Below are 26,524 nucleotides of genomic sequence, written 5' to 3' on the forward strand. Positions count from 1 at the left end.
TTTTTTACTCTCATTGACTTCATCATTTCATCTGTTCAACTGTTTTCTATCCTTAGCTTATGCTTTCTTTCCCCCCTTTTATCAATCTCTTTCTTTTTCTTTCTTCACTCGCCTTTTCTGTGCCTTCCTCTCATCTTTCATGTATTTCTCCTTTCCTTCCGTTTTTTTCTCTGCCTCCTAACTGTCATCTTAATTCTCTCTCCTTAAGATCTCCTCCTACTTTTTCTCTTCTTGGTCAACTCCAGTTTTCATTTTTCTTGGTTATATACTCCATAATTCTCCATAATTCCTCTCACCATGCTCAGCATTGATGGTTTTCGCATTTATGTGTTGCTGAAAAAAAAATGCCTGTGGCAATTGTAGAGTTTATGGTGTGTTTATTGGTGTTTACGATGTTCAATACCATTCTGTGAAGCCAAACAAGAATTGTGCAACACGTGCACTGACCAGAAAGTAGTAGCGCATGACTTTATTAATTTCTTTTCCCTTTTCCCTTCTTTTTTATCCTCCTCCTCTCCCTCTTCATTTCATTTTCTTGATTTCCACCCCCTCTTTTCTCCAGTTGCAGTTTTCCTCCATCTCCTCCCTCTCTGTCAATTTGTGATTGCCTCATTCCCCTAGGCACAATCATAGAAAGGCCTGAAAGATAATTGCATGGTTTTGTAATCACGTTACCATTTTAGTTTCTCAGATCTATAATTGCAAAGTAACTGTTGCATATTAGCAACAATGAAATCTCAGTTAGCATGCCTGCTGAGGGATTTTGCAATTTTTTTAATTTAATTTGATTTTTTGATTTTGGTTTTTTGCAAAATGTAGGACAAAATAACAGGAACATTTTACAATATATATGGCATTTACAGTCCATCACATAGATACAATATAATAAACTTTTACTGTAGACCTCTGTCAACATATCTTTTTACTTTATCTATAGTTAAAAATGGCAGAGACTTGTTATGGGAGACCTAGAGTTAGTGATTAATATTGGATTCATATACAAAACTGAGTAAAATAATGATAATTTGGCTGTTTAAAATCTTCTTCTCTTTCAGTCATTTTCTATTTTCTTGCTCCTCATTCCCTCACAGTTTTATCTTCATACTCTCTTATTTCAGACAGTCTTGATGGATTTAATTTTATTTTGAATGCCAGCTATTGTTAAAATAGGTCATGATCTTCACAAGATTCCAGTAAAATGACCACAAATCAACACGACCAGAAGTTGCAGTAAACACTCAGAATTATCATTTTAAATCCCTCTCTTCTTCCTCCCATTTATCCATCTTTTCCTGGTTCTTTTCCTGGTTGAACCCCATTACCCCTGTTACCTAAGGTAGCGTCTCTGGAGTGGGTGTGGCTTGCTGACATTACACTTGGTCCAGTGTCAGTTGGCTGGGGGAGGGGAGAAAGAGAAGGAGGAGGAGGAAGACAGGAAAAGCAGCACAAGTGGGGGGTTTCCTACACACGGCAAGCCGGGGAAGCTTTTAAGTGACTTAGTTTTGTAATTGTCCCAATGGCCTTCTGTCCCCTTGTTCCTCACTGGAACACTGGTAAAGCTGCGAGACGAGGCTAGAGCTAGATGTTGAGAGCCTCACACACACACTCTCTCACACACATTTTGACATGCTCTGTTCGGACGGGACGCTGAGGAGGTATGTTAGCAGTATGAAGGAGGAACACACAGCATCTAGAGTAAGTTTCTGACACTGGAAGTATAGAGGCATGGATCTCTCACCAGAATAGGAGACAAAAAACTTTCAACCACATGACATGGGTGAGTAGCTGAAATTTTCTTGTGACTGACCGGTTCAGTGTGTAACTGCTTTTCTGGTTAGTTGACAGGTTTTTTTCACACATCTGTTTCTGTTTTTTCTCATCTCTGTTAGTCCCAATATCTCTTCTGCTATATGTCTTCTTATCAGTGTATTCTGGCACAAGGGGAGTTTCTATCATGCTGACCTAGATGTGGTGCAGTGCCAAGTCTTTGCAGAGCAGAGCTCAGAGGTTTCATAAGGCATGTTATGAAATAGATGCAGGAGTTGTCCTTGTCTCGTTTCACCAGGATTTTAATGTCAATTTATTTGGATAAAACTGTCTTTTCAAGCAGAAACCGGCATAAAAACTTAAGTTGCTGTTTCTAGAAGAAGCCGGAATTTAGTTTTATCGCTTTTCTTTCATTTAATCCCGGGTGAAGTGTTTCCTGTGAATTGTAAGTGTTACCTCAGGTCTGTGAAAAACTGTAACAAATTGGATTAACTGTAGAAATCAGACAAATCTTCTTCTAGACACATTGTATTCTCTTTAAATGGACTTATAATTGCCAGTGTGCCGTTGTACTTCTATGGCATTTATGTTAACAACCACACATAAAACACAACAACAGTTTATGGATTGTAGAAAAACTTCTTCAAAACATAGATTTACACATTTTATGAGTGTAGTCTGGTGCAAAAATAAGTAGTCCTGATGCAGCAGTGGGTACTGTATGGGAGGTTTTAGAAAATCAGGTTTCAATTATTGTATTGTTGATATTATAATTTCCTGAGTAGTACATATTGGTAGTATACAGAGGATGTTCTAGCCAAAGTGGGGATTGATCTTGTTTAGTAATAAGTGAAGGAAAAAGAGTTTTAAGTCACTTTTTGAAAGCCATTGTTTGACACACTAGATCCAAGATACAGCATTTGCTCTATAACACTAAAATCTTGTACTTATGTGAAAACGTAAGGATCACCGTGTGCTTTGTTTCATAAAGAAGGATTCTGTGGATCATTTAACTTTTGAGGCTTGAGGTTTTTGGAGTCAGTGTGTAGGTGTTTCAGGGACCTTGACACATATTTCTGCAGCCACTTTCCTCCTCTGTGCCCTTCATTCTGCTACACACACACACACACACACACACACACACACACACACACTCACACACACACCCTTGTACTTCTATCTTTGTGAGGACTGTCATTGACATAATGCCACTTACCCTAACCTTAACTATCACAACTAAATACCTAACCCTAACCCTTATCATAACCCCTTATTTGATGTACTATGTCAAAATATTTCTCACACATGAATACTTGTCTACAACAGAGCCCTGTTGACTCAGATAGACAGCTTGCGTGTGTGTGTGTGTGTGTCTGTGTCTGTGTATGTACATTTATGTACATACATTTCTGTATTATCTGTTTTTTTCAAGCAGTTTTAAGTTTAAGTGGTCCTTAGACCAACCAGTGACAAACATTGTTGAGGTGTGGGCACACATTCATGCTGCTTTCGTACATGCTCTGTATTTCTGTGTTATGGAGGAGTGATTTTTTTTTTGGGGGGGGGTGATCAGCTGTACAAGAACCCCCTCAGCAGGGCCCCAGCTCCAGCATGAAGGGTTATGTAAGATTTTCATCTCACAGCCCTCTTGCCTGCCTCTGCCTCACATTCACGTTGCTAGTGACTAGAGAGGAGCACACAGAGCGGTCGACCAGTCGTCAGTGAGTCAGTCAGTTCCTAGGCAGTAGATTAAAGACCAGCCGAGTGTAAAACGAGGCTGAGGAACAAATAGACCTCCTGTTTACATCTTTTTAAAGTTTTTTCCCTGAAAGAAGAGGTGATTTTGAGAGTTAGACAGGGAGTTTGAGAGCAAGAGATAAGAGAGGAGAGGAAGAAGGAAAAGAAGAGCAGCTCTTCTCCTTTCTTGGTAACCATGCTGCTCCTGGACGACTCAGAGTCATTCGCAGGTAGGTGACATCATCACCCTGAACCTTGAGACAGGGTTGGCTAAGGGACGATCTGACCTTGAGGAAAGGAGTAGAAAGTTGGGGAGAAATCGAGCAATGGGGGAAATTTGGAAGTAGCAAAGAGAGAAAATACAAGGGGGTTCACAAAGGTTTGATATGAGCCGATGCTTTGAGAACAGGAAGAAACGCTGCAGAAATTTAGTTCATCACTCAGTAGTTCATCTTATGAGATAATGAACACTGCTCCTCGGCTGCAGAGGTGCATCCCAGTGGCAGCCAGAAAAAAGATGCATAAATGAATGCCAGAAAGGAGATGAATGGGGGCAAAAGAGGACTTAAGCAGACATGATGAGCAGAAAACCATCTCAGAAGTGTCTAGAATGTGCAGCAGTAGTTGATTGATGCTTGTTAAGTTACTTAACATAGTTGTGTAACACTGGATCCATACCTACTGAAGCATGCACAGTATCTATCTTCTTTTCTCTCTGTTTTCTCTCTTTGCACTTCAATCTCCTTTCAGTGACACACATTAATTCCTGTTTCCTCTATTTGAGTCATCCCATTTTCTCCCTTTTCGGGCAGTCTTACCTCCATCTTTCAGCCTCTATCCCACGGCCACTCTCTCTCGTGTTGTTGTCTCAGGCCCACCCTCCCATTGGCTGTTTCTACGGTTACCTAAACCAATGCCGGTACATGATTGGTGGATCCAGGTAGGATTGGGCCATGCTGGAAGTGTGAGCATGTGGAAGCAGGAAAACATATGGTTCATCAGACTGGTGGATTGGGCGGGGGTGGGGGGTAAACGCGTGAGGTGTCAGGCAGAGCACAGGAATACATGAATGAAAGTAAAATCTATGAAGAGGTTTTTTTTATGCATGTATATGCGCTTAATTTCTTTATGTATCTTTATGTATCAGCAAAGGCAAGGCACTCAGGAACTGCAAGAGTTCAAATAGATGTTATTTTGCCAACATAAGAAGAGATAAACCTTTACCAAAAGAAATTTCTCGGAACCAGTAATAAGACTGAAGTGTTTATTATTTTCCCACTTTTTTAATAGAATATTTTAATGTTATATGCACTGATTTGTGCCATGAATTTATGCCATAAACGTTCGTATCAGCTAATTTCAGGTCAATAAACCCTGCATTAAATCCTTGCTTCAAGTTGTTTTTTTTAACAGGCTTGTATGCAGAAAGTTAATTTCCTGAGAATACTCTTTAGGTATCTTCAAAATGTAGACCGCCCAGTCGATAAACAAAGTATTTTTACTTATTTTTGAAGGGTACCTAAGGATCTTGTCTTATTGCACTTGGCGAAAGTAAATAATATTATAAAGAGTATGGTCTAGACCTGCTCTATAGGAAAAGTACAATGAGATAACTTCTGTTATGAATTGGCGCTATATAAATAAAATTGAATTGGGAAGTGCAGTCTGTAAATGGTAGGACAGTGATATGTTTTGTGTCTTGTGTTTTGAGTAAAGATAAAGTCAGTTCAAATGCTGACTTTTAGCTTTAATTCAAAGGTGTTTACATCCACTTCAGATAAGCAATGCAAGAATTGTAGGCCTTTTTTATTATTATTTAAATTTTCGGGCATTCAAGTAAATGAACAAGTTAACAGGCAGTTGTAAATTGCCCGTCCAATATCTCCGACTCAGAGACACAGACCCTCAGAAGGTGAAACACACAATCAGGTGAATTAAAGTCATGTGACTGACTTTCCCAGTAAAGAACATTCACGTTTGGCCCTAAAAACTCTTGGTTACCTTGTCTGTATATATCGTTTTCCTACTGCATTGTCCATTCTACATTTTTCACCAAATATAGATGTAAACACTCAAATGAAAGTAATAGGTCAACACTTAATCAATGTCTAATTTCAAATCCAATGTGTTCAAACAAAAATGTGTCTGAAAAGGTCATCAGGTCATTTATTCAGCATCTCTGAACTGATCAGTCAAGGATTTTGACTTTTTATTTGTAAAAACATGTCATCAGTTGTTTTCGTTTTGCTCAGGGTGCACTGTGTTCCGCTGCGTCTGCCTTTCACTGTGTTGGCATTAATTTTGAAAAGCATTCACAGGTATACTTTATGGAGAAATAACTAATGACTACATGCTTGTAATTCTTGGGATTGCTCTGGGTGTTAGGCTTGCTGTGAAAAGAGACACTTAATGCCTTGTCATCGCTGCAAACATGGCACGTCTAATAGTGATAAAGGCTGAAAGAACACACTGTTCTCCCTCAAATCCATTGTGTAGGTTTGTGTGTGTGTGTGTGTGTGTGTGTGTGTGTGTGTGTGTGTGTGTGTGTGTGTTTGCACATCTTCCTGAGTAGAATCTGTCCATCGGTGACAAACTGCTTATTGTGAAAAGGAAAAGTCCATCGGTGACAAACTGCTTATTGTGAAAAGGAAAAGAGTGAGACATTTTTACAGCGGCAACACCTCTGTGGTACAATAAAACAGGAGGGAGCTTGTACTGTTTTTTTCCCCTTGTGCTCCACTGCATGCTGTGTTCCGTTGTAACGCTGGGCAGGAACAACCTGTCCACTTCAGACCAGTGTTGGAGTTCGGGCCAAATGCCGTGAGCATGTGTAGTCTGGCTGCTTTCATAATGCCACAGCGTGAAAGATGTAGGCTTTGTCAGGCTGGCCACAAGGCTTTCATTCCCACTTCCCTAATGTTGTCTTTGTTAAACATCAGGGTTTTTTAAATCTCCCTACTTCTTCCTGTCAGATCATATAGCCGCTTTCTTTGTTCTCCTTCAACGTAAATTTCCTCGTCTTAAGTTGTCTGTGTTTTATTTTTGCACACCGTTACCCCCTCCTCTCCCCTCTTTCTGTCTTTTTCTTCTCTTTCTGTTTGTCTCTCACTCTTCATGCTTTTCAGTCTTATTGATTTTATAGATTTATTCTTCGTAAGTGCAGATTTCATCCCTAACTCTGTTGTTTTTATCCTTGTGCTATGCTCCTCTCTCTTGTTCCTGCACATGAATAAACTCCTGTTGTTTCTGTCTTTCCGTACTCAACTCTCTCTCCCTCATTAAATGGCTGCAGTGCTCTAAATGCCGTCCCAAGCCGGAACCAGTCACATTATTTCACATTGCAACCAAATACTACATGATTACAACCAGCACCTTTTTTATAGAGCGTGGAGAGCCTTTATTTGTGTAAAAAAAATAAATAAATTGATTCGATTCTTCTGCGATCTTAAAGAGTAACTAAACCCCCAAACCACTTTTTCCATCTGAAAACCAATGCATATGGGTATTTTGTAGTGTTGTTGATTGTTTGATGTTGTTGGATTCAGGTCCAAATCTTGTAAAGTATTTGACTTCTACATATTGTGTTATAGCAACAGCCCTCTACAGGTTGAAACCCGGCTATTGCAATTGAATTTTGCTATTAGCTGATCTGGAGGCAGGTGACGTATATGGTGGCAGCTTTTGTCACCAACCAGCCCCCCTCTCCCTGCCCCATCCTATTTGAAAAGTCACATGTCACACGTTTCACTGCTCTGATTGGTCCAGTCCCCATGGCCCAATCTGCAAGTCCATTCAGTGCAACGCACCAAGCTCACGAAACTCAGATCAAACTGTCAAACGAGGAAGTGCTGATGAAATATGAATCAAGACTGTTACTGCATTGCCTATTTCCCACCTCAAATCTTTTCATAAACACATTTTAGTGTACTGTTTAGCTGTAATTTTAGAAACTTTGTGACGAGACTGCCATTTTTCCTGCCCCATCGCTCAGCGCTACATAATGTCACACGTTTTGTTGCTCTGATTGGTTTTAGGTCCAACCAATTGTGCCCCTTCCAGGCGCTGCCTATGTTGATACTTTTTTCACATTCTAGAGTCATTTTTTGAATTGCCAGGGTAGAGGCACTTCAGCCAAAACTTTGGGGTTTAGTTACTCTTTAAAGCTTAAATATGTAACTCAACTCTTGACCTCTGTGTCGACAAGAAGTTACTAAAAGGATGTTGAAAAACATCGAGGATGGCAGAAGTCATGTTTGACATCTCCTCTTACTTATGTGTATTAACAGCTGAATGACAATGTCCATGATCAACCATGTACCTATGGAATGACACAGAAAAGGGTGTTATGGGTAAGCATATATTGCAGAGACTTGCAGAGGTGCCGACACGCACACCTCTCAAATCTCAATAAAGCATTGTGCGGACCTGAGCATCAAGCTAGCTGAAGAAAAAACTCATAAACCTAACACCCGAAATTGATATAGTATATATAAAGTATAAAAAAACAGCCATGCTAACGTTATCAAGTGACCCCCGTGCACATTTATTTACATGCAGTCTGGAGAAGCATGTGTGATTTACAAAAACTTAATACTTAATACAAACACATTATATACATGCACACAACAAGGGTTGTTTACAGCTAGCCTCAGATTTTATTAGCTGCAAAATTACCTGTCCAAAAAAAAACTGGCCATACAGAGAAGGCTGACCTGTGACCCAGCAACTCATTGATCCAGACAGTCAAACCACTTGCTGCTCGACCAATCAGAAATGTTCAGCGCAAGCCCCACCCTGAAAGTTCCTCTACTTTTGGAAAGTACTACCCCCCGAGCAGGGACCTTTTGGGGGGTAAAATAATGTCCCCAGAACTTAATTTAGACCCTGGTCCCTGTGGTGGAAACGCACTGAGTTCCTCCAAAGGTTCCTAGTCCCTGGAGAAAGTTCCTGCAGTGGAAACGCAGCTTATGTGTGTGCGTGTGTGTCCTCTCTCACTCCTCCTCTTCAGCAGCAGTGACACACTGGCCTACAAACAGAGCGTTCTACCTCGCCTCACCCCTCTGCTGCTTGCTCTCTATCATAATTTTCTCTCTGCCTTCTTTCTCTTTTTCTGTCTACATTCTTTTTCATTCTTCATTTGTCTGTCACCGCCTCATTGTTGCTCTGACACACACACACACATATGCAGCCAGCAGGAGGGTTTCATAACTCACTTGCCTCGCTCTTATAAAGCAGCCTAAATAACACATTCAGGGCATTCATATAAGAGAGTTATGTGTGCATATGTGTGTGTTGTGTTGTCATGTTGAAAGCTTTATAATGTTTCTTATAATGAAAACTTTGTCCTTCACCCTCCGCGGGTGGTCTCGTCCTTCGAGCTTGGGTCCGCTACCAGAGGCCTGGGAGCTTGAGGGTTCTGCGCAGTATCTTTGCTGTTCCCAGTACTGCACTCTTCTGGACCCAGATGTCTGGTGTTCTTCCAGAGATCTGCTGTAGCCACTCCTCCAGTTTGGGGGTCACTGCCCCGAGTGCTCCGATGACCACGGGTACCACTGTTGCCTTCACCTTCCAAGCCTTCTCCAGCTCTTCTCTGAGCCCTTGGTACTTCTCTAGTTTCTCATGTTCCTTTTTCCTGATGTTGCCATCGCTTGGTATCGCCACGTCAACCACAACGGCTTTCCTCTGCTGTTTGTCAACCACCACGATGTCAGGCTGGTTCGCCATTACCATTCTGTCAGTCTGGATCTGGAAGTCCCACAGGATCTTGGCTCGGTCATTCTCTACCACCTTTGGAGGTGTTTCCCACTTTGACCTCGGGGTTTCCAGTCCATACTCAGTGCAGATGTTCCTGTACACTATGCCAGCTACTTGGTTATGGCGCTCCATGTATGCTTTCCTGCCAGCATCTTGCACCCTGCAGTTATGTGCTGGATTGTCTCAGGGGCCTCTTTGCACAGCCTACACCTTGGGTCTTGTCTGGTGTGGTAGATCTGGGCCTCTATTGCTCTGGTGCTCAGGGCCTGCTCCTGTGCAGCCATGATGAGTGCCTCTGTGCTGTCCTTCAATCCAGCCCGCTCTAGCCATTGGTAGGACTTCTTGATATCAGCCACTTCAGTTATGTTCCGGTGGTATTATGCACAGGATGTGGGATGAATGGTTATAATGAATATAGATAGATAGATAGATAGATAGATAGATAGATAGATAGATAGATAGATAGATAGAACCACTTTCAGAAATTGCTGTTTTATCTACAAGTTTGTCATTTTTTACCTCTGCAGGCTATGTTTTTCAGTCTTGTATGACCGACAAGGAATGTTTTTGATTATGAACACAACTAAAGCTTTTAAAATGACAGCTTTGCATCAGCTAAATAGAAATTTTGGCCTTCCTGGTTCTTACCTACAACCTTTTGTCTTGTTTGTTTGTCTGTTAGCTGGCTGGATATCTCAAAAACCTTAAAACAGATTTTAATGAAATTTGGTGGAAAGTATGGCCACACATTATTACATTTTGGTGTGAATGCAGATGATGATGAAATCTTTTTTTTCTTTTTAATATTTGTTAACATTTCAAGACGACACCTTTTGAGCAATTTTTCATTTTCTCATGAACTGCTCTGCTTACCTCTGGCCGTTATTGCTGATGCTATTTATTCCAAGTAGTACTGAAATTAGTGCCCAATTAATGGTTAACTTGACTGTCAGGAAATTAGTTGACAACAATTTTAGTAATAGATTAATCAAATGTCATTTTTAAAGCAAAAATGTAAAATGTTTTTCCTTGTTTCTTGCTTCTCAATAGCTGCTTTTCTCTGTTTTATGTCATTGTATACTGAATCTATTTGGTTTTTGGACTAGTTGTCAGACAAAACAAGCAATTTGAAGACATCAGCCTGGAACCTGGGAAGTTATGATGGGCATTTTCACTACTTTCAACGATTCATTAACTAGAAAAATAATTGAAAATGAAAATAATTATGAGTTACACACCTAATTCCAACCAAACTCGACAGATCAAACACATCATATAATTTTTCTTTAAAGGGAAGACCAACCAGTGTTCAGAACAACAAACATTCATGAGATCGAATTATTGTGTTATTTCTATTGCTAAATGCATAATTGTTGACCATACAGTATATTACCCTTATCAGATTTAACACAAATCTGTTGTTTTGTGTTTGTGTTCTTATTTGTTCTTTCTGTTCATTTATCTGCATCACTGTGCAATCCGTCCACCTCAAATCGTCTCAAACATTTTTTTTGTCACTGCAATTTGGAAAACAGTTGTTACAGTATGAACTCATTGCGACATTGACAGTACAGAAACACTCACACGTACACATGCTTGCGTGATTCATGTAATTTTTGGATTGTATCCACATGGTTGAATGCACTTCTTGTAAGCAGCTTTGGATAAAAGCATCAGCTAAATAAATGTAATGTACACACAGGGCGGATACACTCATCATGGCATATGTGCCACAGTGTGTGTATATTTGAGTGTCTGAGTGTCTAGAAGTCTAGATGCTCTTTAAATGTCACTGTGTTTGTCTGGGTCTACCAGCTCTTGCAAGTGTGTTCTGAGTGTCTGTGACATGGTACATCTTTGTGTGTATTTGTGTGTGTGTGTTTGTGTGTGCGTGCGTACAGGACGTGAGGTTCTTGTGAACCTGGTTGTGTAACAGTCAGAGGCAGCGGTTACATAACCGTCCCCCCTCGTCGAGTCAGTGGCCTATCTGTTAGAGAGCAACTTTCTGTCCAAAGACTCTGTGTGTGTGTGTGTTGAAGCAAATGGGAGTCTTAATAAAGCAGGTCATCTTATTGTGTGCAGCAGCCTCTTGAGGCGCCTCGAGGTGGAAGTAAAATAGAGAATAAGAGAAATTTTGTGTGTTGCATGTTGACCTCGACTCTTAACACAACCTACTGACCTTGTTAATGCCTTCACATTCATCCCTGACCTGTCTCCATTTTTGTCATGTTGACATTTTGTCCCCCTTCTGACACGCAAACACCTATTTGAATCGGATGTGGCTGGTTACTCTACAATAAAATCAGGCTTCCTGTTTTCTGTCATCTGTGTTTTGTGTTTTTCCATCACATCTCAGTTTGCAGGGGCATTTTACCAACTTGTCTTTATGCCCAACAAAGGTATGTATGTGTGTTATACATTGTTAGCTTGTTTGTCTGTTATTCTGTTGGATTTCTGAGGAACATAGAAATTAATTCCCACGTAATCTGGCGAATAGTTTGGCCACAAACTAAGGTTAAATCACATTTGATGGTGGTGATCAACCATTACATAAATAAATATTTTATTTATCTATGAAAGTAGAGGAAATCAAGACTTTATTCTAGATCTTATGGGTATGTTTGCATGGAATCAGTTAATCAAGTCAGTTTAGCCTAAAATGAAAGGGAATGATGTGTCTGGGTGTTAGAGCAAGTTGGAGAATTTATTATTTTTTGCAGGGAGTGCCTTGCTGAGGAAATCTCTAAAACAGAAATCTCATTCCCTCAATTCTTCTACAATTATTTGTTTTCTAAGTTCAGTTTTGCTCATATGTCGCAGTATGATGCACCTTCATCTATAGAAGTTCCATTTTATAAGTATTTTAAGTCCACTATATAGTGAATGTATAGTACCATTCATTGCTCCTATTTGGTTTTCATCCTGTTTGTTTGTCTGTATTGTAATTAGCTGGATATCTTAAAATCATATCAGTTTTCAGTGAAATTTGGAGGAAAATAAGGCCATGGACCAAGAAACAAATCATTATTTTTTTGGTGCAGATTGATGAATCATTTACAACTCATTGTTTTGTTTTTTCATTAATTATTTACCTCAATGATATGATCCCATCATAGTCTATCACTACATGTATTTTGATGCACATTAAAATATAGATGCATATTAAATATTTCTACACATTTTCTATTATTAAGAAGAGCATTCACAATAAACAGAATATCTCAGTCCATCATCATTTACAATTGCTTAAACACAACCTTTGCGGTATGATTCAATCAAATTGTAAAACTTCATCAGTCAGCCTCCATTACCAAAGAACATATATTGTGAGTGATGTCAGCCTGTCAAAGTGCCAGTTATCACTTTGTCAGTCAGACAGATGTAATTATACCTTGTAATGACATCAGCATGCCAAATGTCTCAAGGTCTTTCTGCCCTGTGAGGCATTATTCTGTGTTTTATAACCGAACATCAGCAGGAAAGGAAAGGAGATTAGGTAACAAGGAGGACACAACGGCCCAATGAGCATGCTCAAACATGTACCTTGCAAGAGGAAAGGGGAAAGAGAGGTAAGGTAGGAGACAGGAAGACAAATTAGGAGAAATAACACGTAATATGGCAAGAGTAGAGGAGTGAGAAGACAGGTAGAAGTGAGGAGAGGAAGCGGTAGATGAATAGAGAGGAGAGATATGAAGGAGAAAAGTGGAGGAGGAGGTAGTTGAAATTCAGAAAAGTACAGCCAGGTAATTGAGGAGGAGGAGGAAAAGTGGGAGAAGAAGGTGTTGGCAGGTAGCATCAGAAACAGATGAGGAAAGAAAGAAAGTGGAGGAGGAAGGAGAACAAATTAGAGGTGAGATGAGATGGAAAAAGTGAGAGGTGAGAAAATGAGAAACAGAAGGGGAGGACAGGGTCAGTTAGGGCCATCAAAAACTGTAAATCCTTACAATATTTGATTTCACTAATGAAGATTGCTGTAATTAGGGCGGAGTGATACAACTATTATAGAAATATGTATATGACCAGATCCATATATAGTCGCGGGGGAATTAATTGGTAAAACAAATGTACGGAGTAGTCCCTCATTCGTCCAGGAGTGTTCCTAAGTGTCTGCTGTTTACCCTGCCTAGTTTCAACAGAAGGTCAGTTTCAGTTGAAACTAGGCAGGGTAAACAGCAGACACTCAGGAAGACTCCTCCCTGAGGGTAGGGCTTAAGCAACACAGATTAGCTTAAATTTCTGAGTTCTCAGACCATTTTCACAATTGAGAATGACTTCTGGATGGGAGCCAAAACGTCTTGATTCTGAAAACAGTGTCCAGATGACTACAACTGAAACCTTTTCTACGATAAAACAAATGTATGTATATTTTGGCTATCCCATAGTATAGAGTTATCATTTTTATCAACTTTTACAGAAAAATACCCAAATTTTTTTTTAAAGATTAGATAGTTTAAACAGATGTTCACCACACACCTTAATCATGGCCCTCTTGCGATAAGCACACTTCCAAAAGAAAGAAAAGAAAAAAATGGGCAGAAAATGAAAATCATCTGATGCAAGAAGTTGTAATAATGATAATAATGAATAGTTCAATGGTTAAGTTGCAAATGATATATTTAAAAATATTTTTAACCCAGATTTTTGTTGATGTTGATGAAACAACATGACACATTTCTTGATTCTGTTCCTTTAAAAAATATCAGTGCGTCAATGCTAATGACATAAGAGGGGTGAATAGGGTCATTAATAAAAAAGACTGCTTCATCAGGACATCTTATTTCAAACCTGGCATTTTGCCTCAGACTCGTTTTGCAACAAAAGCTTCCCTCTCACTGGCATTTTAAAAGTCAGATGTTACACAATTCCCATTTAAGTTTTTCAAAACATGGTAAATAACTATGACAGAGTAGATATATTTATGGTTCCTAGTAGAGAGAGCACAAAATTGATTCATTTTTCTCCCTGGAAACATCCAGCTAAGAGTCTTAGGATGGCGTTTGGATGAAATGATTAAATGAATCACTTTGGTGCTCTGTTACAATGAATTCTGTATCCCTCCATTTCCTTTCTACTTCCTGGAATCCCCCGTCTGTGTTGGATAACCAGACAGTTTGTCCTCTGTGTGTGTGAAATGTGTGGAGGATTCTATGCAGCGTTGTAGTAAACATCTGCTGTCATCAGGACCTCATAGTTCCTGTGTAATTGTATGGGATTGCTGTCAGTTCAATTTTATTTATATAGCGCCAATTCATAACAGAAGTCATCTCATTGCACTTTTCCTATAGAGCAGGTCTAGACCGTACTCTTTATAATATTATTTACAGAGACCCAACAAATCCCACCATGAGCAAGCACTTGGCGACAGTAGCCAGAAAAAACTTCTTTTTAACAGGCAGAAACCTTGGGCAGAACCAGAACCGTTAGCTATCTGAATTCATGATTAAGGTGAATTCAGGATAGGTATTTAGGTATTGGATATCTGTTTGAAATAGTTGTCCAAAGTTTCCATGAAAATCTGATTTAACATCAACGTTTGTCAAGTAGCAGATCATTACACAAAAACAATTTTTTTACTTTTTCTTGTTGGGATTTCACATGAAATCAGTTTCACAAATTTTAACGACCTTTAAGTGATATTTCACTTAAAACCTTCTGAGTGTCAAACAACCCTAGACTTGAAGTAGCTGTAAAAAGTTTGTGGTTTGCTTCTTTGCAGTCAACAGTGGCTGTAGTCAGCTTGGATTTATAGTGGTTACAATGGACGCCAATATCAACGTTTTTACAGCAGCAAAAAAGTGCATAAAAACATCTCAAACCACGCCTGAAACAATCAGTTTGTTCAAAACACTCACAATTTTGCAAAAAAAAAAAGGCTAAATACAAATACATGTACAACCCTATCTAGCTCACAAGCAGACACATGTGTTACTAGCCTCCTGCTTCTCCTTTGGTTAGATCCTAGCTCACTGATTGACTATCCTGATTAGCCTATTGTAGTTTACTGATTGGGTCACAGACACACTACTCAAACAGTTACTTCCTCTACAGGTGCACCTCTCTTTTTCTATACTGTAATGTGTGACGTTGTGACTTGTCACCCAAAATGTAAATCAAAACTTGGAAAAGTTGCCATTTTGTGGTGCTATGCCGCTTTCCAAGTTACCTGCAGCAGTTAAACATATACAACATTTTCTCAAGACTTCAAAATTGCATCTTAAATCCTTAAATCATACTGCTAGTTGGGCAAAAACTGCTACATTTTGGATTGCGGGTTACAGTTTTTTTTAGAAATCAGATTGCAGAGAAGAGGTCACAGTCAGTTCTGTCGCAGTCTGTAGTAATTATTAATGGAACAGCTCAGGGAAATATTTTTGGACGAGAGCAACCACTGATAGCTTACAAGGAAACCTTATTCCATGCAGTCTGTAGCTGTTCATCACTGTTGGATGAAAACATTGTATCACTAACCTTTTTCAGAGACAAGAAAACAGCCTATGCAGTTTTAAATTTATTCAGTGAGGGTTTAAATGTTTTTCACACTTAAGACTAACACACTTTGTCAGACCACAAAGGAGTTAATGGGAAAACACATTGTGAGGTTTTCATATATGGTATATTGCTGCTTTTATGTACTGTATGCATTAATTCTGTGGATGCAGTTCTTTTTAGGGGGGTACAATGTTTGGTGTCTCTTTTTCTTCCTGTTGTTTTGTGTTTTTAAACTTTCCTGAGATCTCTCTCTTTTCGTTTTTCTTTTTCTTACACTAACACAGGGAATGCCACTTATTCAAAACATATACACACAGTGACGTTGCACAGTTATGTTCGTCAGCGCAGTGTGAGGAGTTATATAAACACATAACATATGTAGATGTGGTTACATAACCTTGTGGTTGCAGTAGACACTGCAAACCACCCTTTGAGACAGACACATACACAAATACACACAAACCATGATTTTGTTGCAGATGGCCTCACATTCTTTGCAGCCACATATCTCTCAAGTACATGTTTCGTTGTTTTTGTGAGGAGCAGTAGTCTTCAACCCACAGGGAGTGTCCAACAGAACAAATTTATGGCTTTGAACATTTGCTGCGGGTGCTATTTATTCTGTGACACTTAGGGACTGCTGATGGTTCAGCAGTTCATCAAGACACTTGGTTGCATTCTCACTTTCTCTGCTCAGTGTATATCTGTGGTGATGGAGGTCAAGGTTCAGCTGCATTCATACTTTGTATCATCTCATTTTGCCTAGGTATTGTCACGATTGTTTTGCTTTCTCTTCCTGCTTGCATTTTCTCTTCAACCACTCGCAGCTGAATTTGAGTTTGACTTGCCTAGCAACACTCAGTTCTCCAACACTAATTCTCACCTTAAGATAACACCGCCATTGGACTCAGGCACAAGGGAGTGTTTCTTAATGGAGGTGGGCAGGCCTCAGAAGCTGAGACTGGATCATGGCACCAGTGGGAGTGTTACGATCTACCAAGGTGAACTCAAGTGCAGACTCAGGAGTTAGATTTAGGCAAAGGGGTTTTATTGTCCAGTTACTGAATGGAGAGGTTTGGGGAAAGGGACCAGCTGATGGTGCCACCGGAGTGTGAGCTGAATCCAGGGTCCAGAACCGGTGACGGGAGTGGGGAGGTAGTGAGGACCAGGCAGACAGGTGGCGTAGACAACTGGGTAGACCGGGAGGCAGGCAGGCGGTGTAGCGGAGCGAGACAAACTGACAGGTAGGTGATGATCCTGGGCACAACAAATAGAGGTTAGTAAAACTAACAGAGCAAGCGACAAAGATACTGGGTATAGGTCAAGGAGCCAGAGCCACACACTACCGTGGAGGTTTAAACAACGATCTGGTGACAAATGGACTGAAGACTGGGGTTGATATACTGTAGATGTGTAGATTGCAGGATGGAATGCAGGTGTGTCGTTGCCTGATTGGAGAGTCCTGGGGCTGTGCCCCACCAGTGCACACACACACACACTGCAGGAGATGGACCAACAGGGGACAACACATAGGAAGGCCTCGGGTTCCGGCGTGGCCGTAATGGAGTTGCCAAAGTCAGAATTTTTTAAAACCGACACTCCTTCCTTGTTAGTGGTTGTGATGACTAGTTAACTGGTAGTAGTGGTGGTAGTGTGGGGTCTACAGTTAGATAGATGTGATGGATTTAAGCAGTTTGGATGGAGGTGTTTGGTGATTAACTTTTTCTTTTCTTTTTCGATGCAATTGTGATTAGTATTGCATTATGTAAAGTGTGTGTGTCTGACATCATACAGCCAATGACTTGCCTTTTATCTCAGTGGCTATTTTGATGGAGGGCTACTTGTGTCATAGTATAATTTCCACAGCACCCAAAACATGTGTGTATTTGTTTAGCACAATTCAACAGAGGTTTTCAGTTTCCTGGGCCCTCAGTGGGGAGTTTGGAATGATTCATTACTTATATCATGTATTTTGTGCTTTGTGTGTGTGTTTTATAACCTGTCCCTACTGTCTTGTCCTAACACTCTCCCCAAGCTGTGTGCTTGCAATTCTGTATGTTTGCGTCTTTGTGTGTGTGTGTGTGAGTGTGTATATAATCTCAGATCTATCTTCATCTTGACATCTCCCGAGTTCAATCCTGTGAGCACCTGGAAAGATGACACATTATTATAATAGTGACAGGATGAGAGGCTATAAAAGGTATAGAAAATTGATAGTACACATGTATCCTAGAGGTTTGCTGCACTTGATATATACTGTTGAACAGAAACAAGTGATTGGCTGAATGCCAGCTTGTATTCAAAGTGACAGATTTTACATAAATGACTGAGACTGATGCCTGGACTGAGTGTCCACACTTTAACAAGAGAGAGAAAATCGGAGGATTGCCATTCAGGAGGAGCAAGGAAATCCGATCTGCCTGGTAGCATCACTCTAAAAATTCCTGAGCAAAATTCCGCCTGGTGCAAAAGCCCTCTATTTGCAGCCCAGGAGGGTAACAGTGGCGGCAGACAGCTTCTGGTATACCGCCGTTCCGAAAGCTCGCTAAAAAGTTAGCGGAGACCATTCATGGAGAGCAGGAAACGATGGAGCAATGTACTGTCTGATCAAGGTGTTAACTCATCGGAATCACGCATGTGTTAGGATTTACAGTGGTTAAAGGGGGGCACCCACTTGTGTAGGTGTGATCATTTAATTATGGCTATCAGAATTATTCAGTTAAATTTTATTTATATAGTGCCAATTCATAACAGAAGCAGTTTTCATTGCACTTTTCCTATAGAGCAGGTCTAGACCGTACTCTTTATAATATTATTTACAGAGACCCAACAAATCCCGCCATGAGCAAGCACTTGGCGAAAGTGGCAAGAAAAAAAAAACAAACAACTTCCTTATAACTGACAGAAACCTTGCGCAACCTCGGGCAGAACCAGACACAATTCTGGCTCCCATTCTACTTTTGGAGACTCTAGGAACAACAAGTAAGCCTGCATTCTGGGAGCGCAGTGTTCTAGTGGGGTAATAAAGGTACTATAAACTCTTTAAGATACGATAGTGCCTGACCATTAAGAACGTTGTAGGTGAGGAGAAGGATTTTAAATTCTATTCTGGATTTTACTCTGAGCCAGTGCAGAGAAGCAAATATTGGAGAAATGTGATCTCTTTTCCTAATTCTTGTCAGTACAAGTGCCGCAGCATTCTGCATCAACTTAAGGGACTTGTTCGGGCAGCCTGATAATAAGGAATTGCAATAGTCCAGCCTAGAAGTAGCAAATGCATGGACTATTATCAAAGATAATCGTAATAACTTTAATTAATAAAGTCCTCTGGGGCACCACTCTTCTTAAAGAAGAGAAGTGATAGCCAATTAATTGAGTGAGTCAAAGGGTGTGTATGTGTATGTGCGCAGGTCTGGGTGCACGGCAAAAGGAATGTGTATGTTTCTTTGTTCTACCGTATGTCTTGTGTGCACAAGCATGAACCCACGCGGTCAGAAACAAAGGAACATGTGAAGCAGGAGCTTTAAAGTTATTCTCTGCCGTGTGTGGTTGTCTTTAAGGGCCAAACTAGAGGTGTATGTGTATGATCTGTTTAGGTTAACAGTGCCAAGTTAAAAGGAGTTATTTAGCATGCAAAGACTCTGTGTGGAGCAAACGATGATCAGCTTAGGTTAATATTGTAACCGTTACAATATTAACCTCACGTTAACCATGGAGAAGATTACAACAATAAAACCTCAATGAAAACACATCAGTAACGTCACATGTACAAAACTCCAAAACAGTCCGTTGCTTAGCTATATACACTGTTACTCCATGCTATACCCAGTTGTTGCATTACCCGTCCGTGGGAGGGAAAGAGAGGTGGCTTTGGTGCTGCTGTTAGCTGGTGGTCAGTCTGTTGTAGATGAGCCAATCTGGGAAGAATTGTGGTCCTGTTGTGGAAGCGTCTTTTGCTGTGCAGTGTCCGCTTGTGGAGATCGGAGGAAGCCAGTCGCTCCGCCAGTTACAGAGTTAACAGCTCAGTGTTAACTTGCTTCGTGCTCCTGTTAGGATGTGAAGTTAGCTGTCAGGCTTTGTGTGTGGCAGCTGTTTGCGCAAAACTTTGTTGCAGAAATCTTATGCAGGTTACTGCGGTAAGAGAGTTCTTCGGTTCTGCTGCATGTTTCTGCTCCGAGCAGATTACACGGCAAAGCCAGGAGGATAGAGTTCAGGTGGGTGTCACATGCCACCAAAGCGACTGTCAGCAGACTCTTACTTCACTGGTAGCACAATAAATGGAAACATACAGATAAATGTACATGATACAAAGCTGCTGTCTTGCGGTAACGTGTAGACCTACACAAAGTAGCAAGCTAGTGTACAGGAAAATGTTTTTGTTTCTTGGCAACAGTTCAGTCCTAGTCCAGTTGTTGAACTATTTGTGTTGGCAGAGCCAAATAAATTAAATAAACAAACAAATCATTATCTGTTGTTGTTTATTACTGTTAACTAATAAATGGCGCTTGTAGAACTGTTGTATATAACCAATTGCTTTAATAAAATCATATTTCATAAAGGCCCTGCCAGTATCTCTCTCTTTCTCTGTGGTGAAAGATTCCTGGACCCGTCCTTTTGACCCGAACAGAGGAAACAGTCCCACTTCCCACAATCTATGTCTGTGTCACCACTATGTTTTTTTAGTGTGTGCGTGTGTGTGTGTGTGTGTGTGTGTGTGTGTGTGTGTGTGTGTGTGTCACCCCTCTCACTCTGAAGTGCATCTCTTTCTCTTTGAATGATGACCTTGCTTTCATCTCTCTGCCCTCTCCCTTTTCCCTTCCTGTCTGCATCCTCTTCAGGGACACATTTCAGACTCAAAACCAGTTAATTGGTGACGGCTTGTCCAATTGGGGACAAAAGCTATGTGCCCATTTTGGAAAAGGCTGATTTTTGGGTCAGTGGTGGGTTAAGGGTAGGGTTAGGTCAAGTTTAGGGGTAGGGGAAACAAACAATGTCAGGAAGCTCATTCCTGGGGGGGAAAAAAAGAAAAAAAAAGTGGTGCACAGGAAATTTTGTACTGATCATTTTAAGCTCATTTCACATCTAAACCTTTTAAAAACAGTAACAACATGATTAGCCATAGACAAATTTTGGCCTACCTGGTACTGGTAGTCTGCAGAAATATAGTAGAGATATAATTGAAGTGCTTATTTGCAGGAATGAATTCAACCAGGAGACACAGAGCTCAAAGGGCAGAAAGCAACACTTGTCTAATTTTTCTACAATGACTCATGACAGTGACATAAAAATCACTACACAGGAGTTTTAAACCTGGTGGGAACAAGTTATTTTGGTGCATTGTCAGGATTTTTTTGATTTGGAGTTTTAAACATTGTGCTATTTTCTTCTGAATGATCATAATACTTGAATGACAAAACCAGGCAAAAAGTCTACAGCAATGCTAGCGGCTCTCTGAGGCTGTACAGGCACAGCGGTACTTTGATGTAAATACTAATGTTAGTATGCTAACATGCTAATATTTAGCAGGTATAACATTTACCAATTATCATTTTAGTTTTGGGTAGCATGTTAGCATGCAAACATTTGCTAATTGGCATTAAACATAAAGTACAGCTGTGTTGAAGTTAATGTCAAGCCGGGGAACCAAGCAGGCAGGGGTAGGACCCAAATGCATACGATCAGGTAGAGGAGTTACAATATAAATAATTTAATGAACGGATAAAACACTTACACAGATTCCGGCAGGCAGCAGGTACTCACAACAGGTAAGCAGTCCAAAACAGGCAAAGTCCAACGGAGCAAACAGAAATCACAATAATCCAAAAACACTCATTAGTTTTGGTGGTATTTGGTGATAAATCAAAGTAATGGATAAATTGAAATTTTTACCTGATGACTGTGCTACATTAAAAGTCAAGGGATCACCTATCAGAGAGCTTACAATTCACTCTCTAGGCACCATGGATATCTGTATCAAATTGTATGTTAATCAAAAGTCAGTAGGCTTCATGTCTGAGGACTATGAATGTCTGTAAAATTTGATGGCAATCCATCCAGTGGTTTTCCAGCTATTACAGTTATGACCAAAGTGGTGGTCTTCATAGGTCCAATACTTTGGATTCAGTCTGAAACAGACCCATAGAAAACCTACCTACACCTGACGTACATAAATTAATTTTTACAAAAAAGGACAATTAGACTGATAGATCCAAAACCCCATAGAGATGGTGTCCGCCCCCCGTCCACTTAAACTCTCTGACTCTTAAACATCAGATCTCTGTCATCTAAAGCTCTACTAGTAAACAATTTAATATCAGATTATCATATTGACTTATTTTGTCTTACTGAAACCTGGCTGGGTCATAAAAAATATGTTAGCCTAAATGAATCCACTCCCCCCAGTCATATTAATAATCACATTCCTCAAGGCACTGGCCGAGGAGGTGGAATTGCAGCGGCTCAAGCTTATTAATCAACCCTAAACCTAAACTAAATTATAACTCATTTTAAAGCCTTGTTCATAGTCTTTCACACCCAACCTGGAAAACGCGACAGCCAATTCTATTTGTTATAGTGTACCGCGCTCCTGGTCCATATTCTGAATTTTTATCTGAATTATCAAGTTTAGTCCTTAAAATAGATAAAGTAATTATTGTAGGTCATTTTAATATTCATGTGGACTTTGATTATGATGGCTGTAGTACTGCGTTTATCTCATTATTAGATTCAATTGGCTTCTGTCAGTGTTCATAAACCCACTCACTGTTTTAACCACACCCTGAACCTTTTTCTGGCATATGGCATTGAAACTGAAAATGTAATAGTCTTGCCACAGAATCCTTTTTTATCGGACCACTATTTAATATGTTTTGAATTCCTACATGGACTACATGCCATTAGGAAAAAATCCTACACTAGATGTCTGATAGTGCTGTAGCTAAATTTAGCCATGTCATGATTTCTGGAAAAAGACATTGCTGTTGATTTTTTCAAATTTATTTTTTTGGCACTTTGAGCACAGCTAGCTGAGTGCCATTTAGTTCCATTGTATTCGAGAGAAGGCAGACATCTCTACAGCTGATATCTCCAAAACTCACACCATAGCAATCTAGATGGATAAATGGCACTACAGGTAAGAGGAAAAATATGGATTTTTGATTTGTGGTGAACTGTCCCTTTAAGGACATAAAAACCTGGATGAATGACCTTAAATTTTCTGATGTTAAACTATACTATAGTTACTCTAGATGGCATTGTCCTGGCCTCCAGCACCATCGTAAGGAACCTCAGAGTTATCTTTGATCGGTAACTCCCACATAAAACGGTGTAGTCCCTCATTCTTCCAGGAATGTTCCATCGTAGAAAAGGTTTCATTCGTAGTCATCTGGACACTGTTTTCAGAATCCAGACGTTTCGGCTCCCATCCAGAAGTCATTCTCAATTGTGAAAAATGGTCTGAGAACTCTAAGAAATTTAAGCTAATCTGTGTTACTTAAACCCTGCCCACAGGAAGGAGTCTAAAGAAAAGCATACATTTCTGAGTTATCTTTGATCGGTAACTCCCACATAAAACAAACTTCAATAACTGCCTTTCTTTCTCCTACATATCTTTGCAAAAATCAGGCACATCTTGTCTCAAAATGATACAGAAAAATTAGTCCATTCATTTGTTTCTTCTAGGCTGGATTATTGCAATTCCTTATTGTCAGACTGCCTGAATAAGTCCCTTAAGACTCATATTTCTCCCATATTAGCTTCTCTGCACTGGTTCCCTGTAAAATCCAGAATATAATTTAAAATCCTTCTCTACACCTACAAAGCTTTTAATGGTTGGGCACCATCAAATCTTAAAGAGCTCATAGTACCCTATTACCCCACTAGATCACTGCGCTCCCAGAATGCAGGGTTACTTGTGATTTCTAAAAGTAGTAGTTCTCCAAAAGTAGAGTGGGAGCCAGAGCCTTCAGCTATCAAGCTCCTCTCCTGTGGAATCAGGTCCCAGTTTAGGTTCAGGAGGGAGACACCATCTCCACATTTAAGAGTAATCTTAAGACTTTCCTCTTTGATAAAGCTTATAGTTAGGGTTGGCTCAGGTGAGCCCTGAACCATCCCTTAGTTATGCTGCTATAGGCCTAGATTGCTGGGAGACTTACCATGATGCACTGAGCTGCTCTCTCCTCCTCTCCCTCTCCATCTATACACATTCTTATCCCATTAATGCATCTTATTAACTCGACATCTTCTCTCTCCCATAGTTTTGCGCTTTCTCGTCTCTCTTCTCTCTTTATGTCACTTTCAGCAGGTATTTCTGCCTCCGGAGCTGTAGAGTTTGAATTTATGATTGCAAGCCACCTACGGCCCCCATGTTCCTGCTCAACACCTGCTGCTACAATTATTATTAATATTATTATTATTTCTATTTTTATTATTACTATTTTTTTTATTGATGTTAATAATATTACCACTACCATTACCATACTATTATTTTAAATCTCTATGTGGAATTTGCATTGTGCTGATCCCAATGCAGATTCAACATTTCTAACCGTTTATTTATTATTAACATACAAACATTTGAGGAGGTATGAGGGTTTTGAATGTTGTCTAGTATGTCTGTGATTTAATTGATTTTAATTTGTTTACTCTTTTCTCTTCTTGGGCAGTAACTAATTTTGATATCACAATGATTTCAGATGAACTGTTCTGAAATACTACTCTGACACACATAAGCATACCACACACACACACACGTTAACTACTGAGACTGGCTGTTGTCATTAGTAGCCACATCAAGAAGTTTCTAACATAAATGGACTGAAGGTTTTTTTTATGTAAGTTGTTTTTCAACTCACGGTGAGCTCATCACCAGCCTCCATGGTTCATTATGTTAAGGATGTGTGTGTGTGCGTGTGTGTGAGCACAGCATGTGAAACTCGGGTTTGCCAGGTGTCATGCAGTGAACATGTCTTGTATGCATTTCTTTGTGTGTGTGTGTGTGTGTGTGTGTGTGTGTGTGTGTGTGTGTGTGTGTGTGTGTGTGTGTGTGTGTGTGTTGAACCTGAAAATAATGTGTGTGTTGGCAGTGTGTCCTTGTTTGTCCAGTCATCCCAAGCAGATTCTTGGCTGGACTGGCCTACACATTTGTGTGTGGGTGCGCTTATGTGTGAGTTTGTGTGTGTGTGTGTGTGTGTGTGTGTCCTGTCTTGTGTTTCATAAGCTGTCCATATTTATGATCCAGCTCTTATGTAAGCCTCAGATCTGGTTCAGTGTGTCTCAGCCAGAACAACTTAGAGAGAGGAGGGGGAGGAGAGCAGAAGAAGAAGAACGGTGAAAGTGAAATACAGGCAGATTGAGGGTAGAAGAAACAGAGAGAGAACTAGAAATGAAGACAAGTTTAGAAAAAGATTGAATAGAAATAAGACAAACAGAACAGAGATAAAGGTACCATACGGTGCAGTTTTTATGATTTTGTATTGTAGTATTCAATTTATTTATGTAGCACCAATTCATAACAGAAGTTATCTCTTTTCCTCTTTTCCTATAGAGCAAGTCTAGACCGTAGGCTTCTGCCTACGGTCTAGACCTGCTCCTGCACCTTGCAGGAGCCCCTTGCTCCTGCACCTTGGGCAGAACCAGACTCAATGGTGGGTGGCCATCTGCCGCTGCCATGTTAGGTTTTGAGAGAGGGGGGTTTAGAGAGAAGCACAATGCAAATTCCACCTAGAATTTTAAAATAGCAATAATTTAATGGTAGTGGTAATATTAATATTAATAAACCCAAATTCGTATCTGATTCCACAGGAGAGGAGCTTGATAACTGAAGGCTTTGGCTCCCATTCTCCAGTATGCTTTGGATCAGGATGAGAGGAATCTTCTTCATGCTGTTTTGCAAATGTAGTTTAGTTAAATATTAATTTGAATACATTTGAAAACCTAAATCCTCAGGCTCTGGCTGACATCAACTCAAATGAGTCAAACCAGTTTGATGGAAGTTTCCATTTCAAACCCAGTAAACAGGCATGGTTAGATAAATGTCATCAGCTCGAAATAACAAGTCAAAATCACAAATGCCGACTTGTGAATAGAAGACATTAACCATTTTATAAAAATATATTTTTACAATTCCTTTATTAAATCGTTTATCTTATCTAAATGATTATAATACTATGTTAATCTAATGACAACCAGATACTCACCAAGCGTTAAAGAGAGGGGTGTCCTGGATGTGGCAGTTGGGAATGTTTTTGATGATTTTAATGTTTTTGAGTTGTGAAGCTGTAACAGTAAAAAGCTGTTTCATGCCATTTCTATTATAAAACACTCTGTTATACAAGCCATTCAGCTTTTGTGACTTTAAAGACACATAATTTTTGAAAATCAACTCTGACCTTGTCCTCCATTAGCAGACATGCTACTCATTTGTAAAACGACACCTGTGGTACCACTTGTGGAAGGGGAAGTAGTGTGAAATGAATCACAGAATAGTGGATTTTTAATGAAAACCCTTCATGTATGTACAGTATTTCATAGACATTAGTTGATAATACAAAACAGCAGGATACTCAATTTAGAATCAAAGTCAGGCACCCAGCCTATAGGATAGTTAAACTACTCCAGGTGGAATTTTTGGGGAATTCAGTTCAGAATCGATTCTTTTATTTTTCTATGTTGATATGTGATAAATTTGACCATTTGTCTCAGGACAGCATTATTCTTTGTAGAAGACTGCTAGTAATATGTTTCAAATGTTTCCTCAAATAAAATTTTAAAAAGTATA

The 26,524-nt window shown here is 39.8% G+C and overlaps 1 protein-coding gene across 8 annotated transcripts in view; it reads left to right on the forward strand.

The window, feature by feature from the left end:
• Window positions 1-1,426: 1,426 nt before the first annotated feature.
• The window catches only part of LOC122882886 (helicase ARIP4-like), a 64,514-nt gene continuing 39,416 nt past the window's right edge, over window positions 1,427-26,524 (forward strand). For 4 of the 8 annotated variants that reach the window (XM_044210792.1, XM_044210793.1, XM_044210798.1 and 1 more), the window contains exon 1: window positions 3,431-3,734. In XM_044210792.1, coding sequence (XP_044066727.1) covers window positions 3,701-3,734 — 34 coding nt within the window. In that variant the 5' untranslated portion in view covers window positions 3,431-3,700. Of the gene's footprint in view, window positions 1,778-3,430; window positions 3,735-26,524 lie in introns of those variants that run through there. The other 4 variants (XM_044210794.1, XM_044210795.1, XM_044210797.1 and 1 more) reach the window with 2 other exon arrangements.

The sequence above is a fragment of the Siniperca chuatsi genome, linkage group LG10, assembly GCF_020085105.1.
Source record: "Siniperca chuatsi isolate FFG_IHB_CAS linkage group LG10, ASM2008510v1, whole genome shotgun sequence".
Classification (NCBI taxonomy): domain Eukaryota; kingdom Metazoa; phylum Chordata; class Actinopteri; order Centrarchiformes; family Sinipercidae; genus Siniperca; species Siniperca chuatsi.